Source organism: Malurus melanocephalus, unplaced genomic scaffold (assembly GCF_030028575.1).
Source record: "Malurus melanocephalus ecotype Western Australia unplaced genomic scaffold, MMel_1.1 scaffold_1122, whole genome shotgun sequence".
Taxonomy (NCBI): domain Eukaryota; kingdom Metazoa; phylum Chordata; class Aves; order Passeriformes; family Maluridae; genus Malurus; species Malurus melanocephalus.
In genome coordinates this window covers 35,575-37,582 of record NW_026624354.1, presented here as the reverse complement: position 1 = coordinate 37,582, position 2,008 = coordinate 35,575, and the positions used below count along the sequence as shown (strand labels likewise).

The following is a 2,008-nucleotide window of genomic DNA, read 5'->3' as shown; positions in this document are numbered from 1 at the left end:
CATTGGGTTTGGCCATTTAGGATCTCACCCTACAACTTCCTGCAGCTCAAACACCCACATGGACATCACAGCCCCACCTGGACCCMGCTTCCAGCAGGCTGAGAAAGCTCCACCAAAGCTTCAGAGACCTCTGCCTGCTGGTGGAATGGGGCAGACCCACAGGTTTATTTTACATTTCCAGTGTCCCCAGCACCCCCAGTATCTGCCCACACATTCCACACTCCACAGGGGTTGTTCTGGAGAAGATGAGATGCTATCAGGATGGCACCAAAACCCTCCTCTCCCAGGTCCTGGCAGTTACCTTGGGGAACCTCTCCTTGTAGACATGGTTCATCATCACCACCTCATTATCGAACGTTCCGCTCGTCCGTCCAGGGCTGCGYGGGGAGGGAGGAAAGCAGAGGCATTTCGAGGTTTTGCATCTATGCAAATATTCACTGACCACAGAGAGCAGTTYGTTCCCTCCTCCTTGTGATTCCAGGGGGTCAAAGCTCATCCACGTGGAGCCATCAGCCTTGGGCCAGCACTCCCAGCCCTTGGGTGTGGTCCAGGGAAGGTTGACCTCCCACAGACCCAGGTCCCCAAACCCAATCAGCCCCAAACAGAAACTCACAGCCAAGAAAAACTGAAAATCCCAAACATCTGGAACCTTTCCAAGTCATTTGGAAATACAGAGCTGAGAAGTCCTCAGGAAATCCAGAGTTCCATCAGCCCGCTTGGCTTTGAAGAACGAGCTCGTCCTTTCCTTCCTCTGGATCCCAYCATTTCTTGCCATCATTGCCCTTTTTGCAGCTCACAAAAAACCCCAACTGGATGCAGGAACTTCATTAAACATGGGTTTTGTCCTTCCCTCACTCAACACTGCCCCTCCCAGGGCCCTGCTTGTGATCCCGTTACGCAAAGCGAGTCGCAGGAGCAGCCAGCAACTCATTAACCACTATAAAATAATAAATGGGGTGATTAAAACCAGCCCCAGCTCCAGCCTTTGCTTTGCCAGCTGCAGAGCTGCCACCCCCTCAGTGAAAACCCTACCTCTTAAAAGCCCTGTCAGATAATTAATTTGATTTTAGTGAAATTTCAACCAGCAACACGCAGGGCTGTGGCTCTGCCTCTGGTAGCAAAGAGGGTCGGGAGATTTTCCAGAGGGAAAAGAGGATTTAACCAAAACAACCCCAGGTTCTGGTGCTGGACAAGTGGGTGGCCTTGGAGCAGCAACAGCAGTTTCACAGGGTCAGCTCACACAGCCCTAAGGCCACTGGCTTGATGCTTTCTCCAAATTTTCCTCTCTCCAGCACACAAATGCCTGTTCACCTGTGCTCCTTGTGGTTTGAGGGGGTTTTTTTGGATTTTTTTTTTTTTTTGGCAAAGGAAAAGAGCAGCTCCAGCTCACAAAGATGTGTGTTTTCTTGTCCGAGTACAGAATTGGGATTTTTAGCCTTTCAACAGCCTGAGAAGATGCACATRCTTGGGCTTCTGCTGGTGATCCCCTCCTCACCATCAAAATCATTCAGACAACTGAGCAAAGGCTTCAAACCAAMTGCTGTGGCAAAAATCCCACTTTCTGCAGCTTCAGCCCTCGGAGACAGGTACTGCCTGCTGCCAGGAGAGCAGCGCCACGGCCCCACAGCCAAGAAGGTGCTGAGAACAGACCTGAATGCCCTTGGAGTTTATAATCACAGAATCATGGAATAGTTTGGGACATCTTCCACAAGACCAGGTCGCTCAGAGGATGAGGCACCTGCAACCTCAAGCCAGTTTCTCCTTTTCCCCTTTCACAAGTGGAAAACCCATATCAGGGCTTGGGACAGGCTTAGGAGGACCAGGACACCCCAGGAASAGCTCATGAGAGGATGCTCTGGATGTGCCAGCTCTTGGTGGACCATCCTGGCAGGTCCATGRGTGCCTCCCCAACAGTTGAGAAGATGCTGGGAACCAGACCTGGATGCCCTTGGAGTTTAGAATCACAGAATCATGGAATAGTTTGGGACACCTTCTGCTAGACCAGGTC

General features: G+C 51.2%; 1 protein-coding gene across 1 annotated transcript in view; it reads right to left on the bottom strand.

Moving 5' to 3' along the window:
• Positions 1-2,008, bottom strand: part of MAST3 (microtubule associated serine/threonine kinase 3) — a 26,851-nt gene that overhangs the window by 10,267 nt on the left and 14,576 nt on the right. Inside the window, exon 7 of the mRNA XM_057387062.1 lies at positions 302-649. Within this exon, the coding sequence (XP_057243045.1) occupies positions 302-649 (348 nt within the window). The remainder of the gene's footprint in view (positions 1-301; positions 650-2,008) is intronic.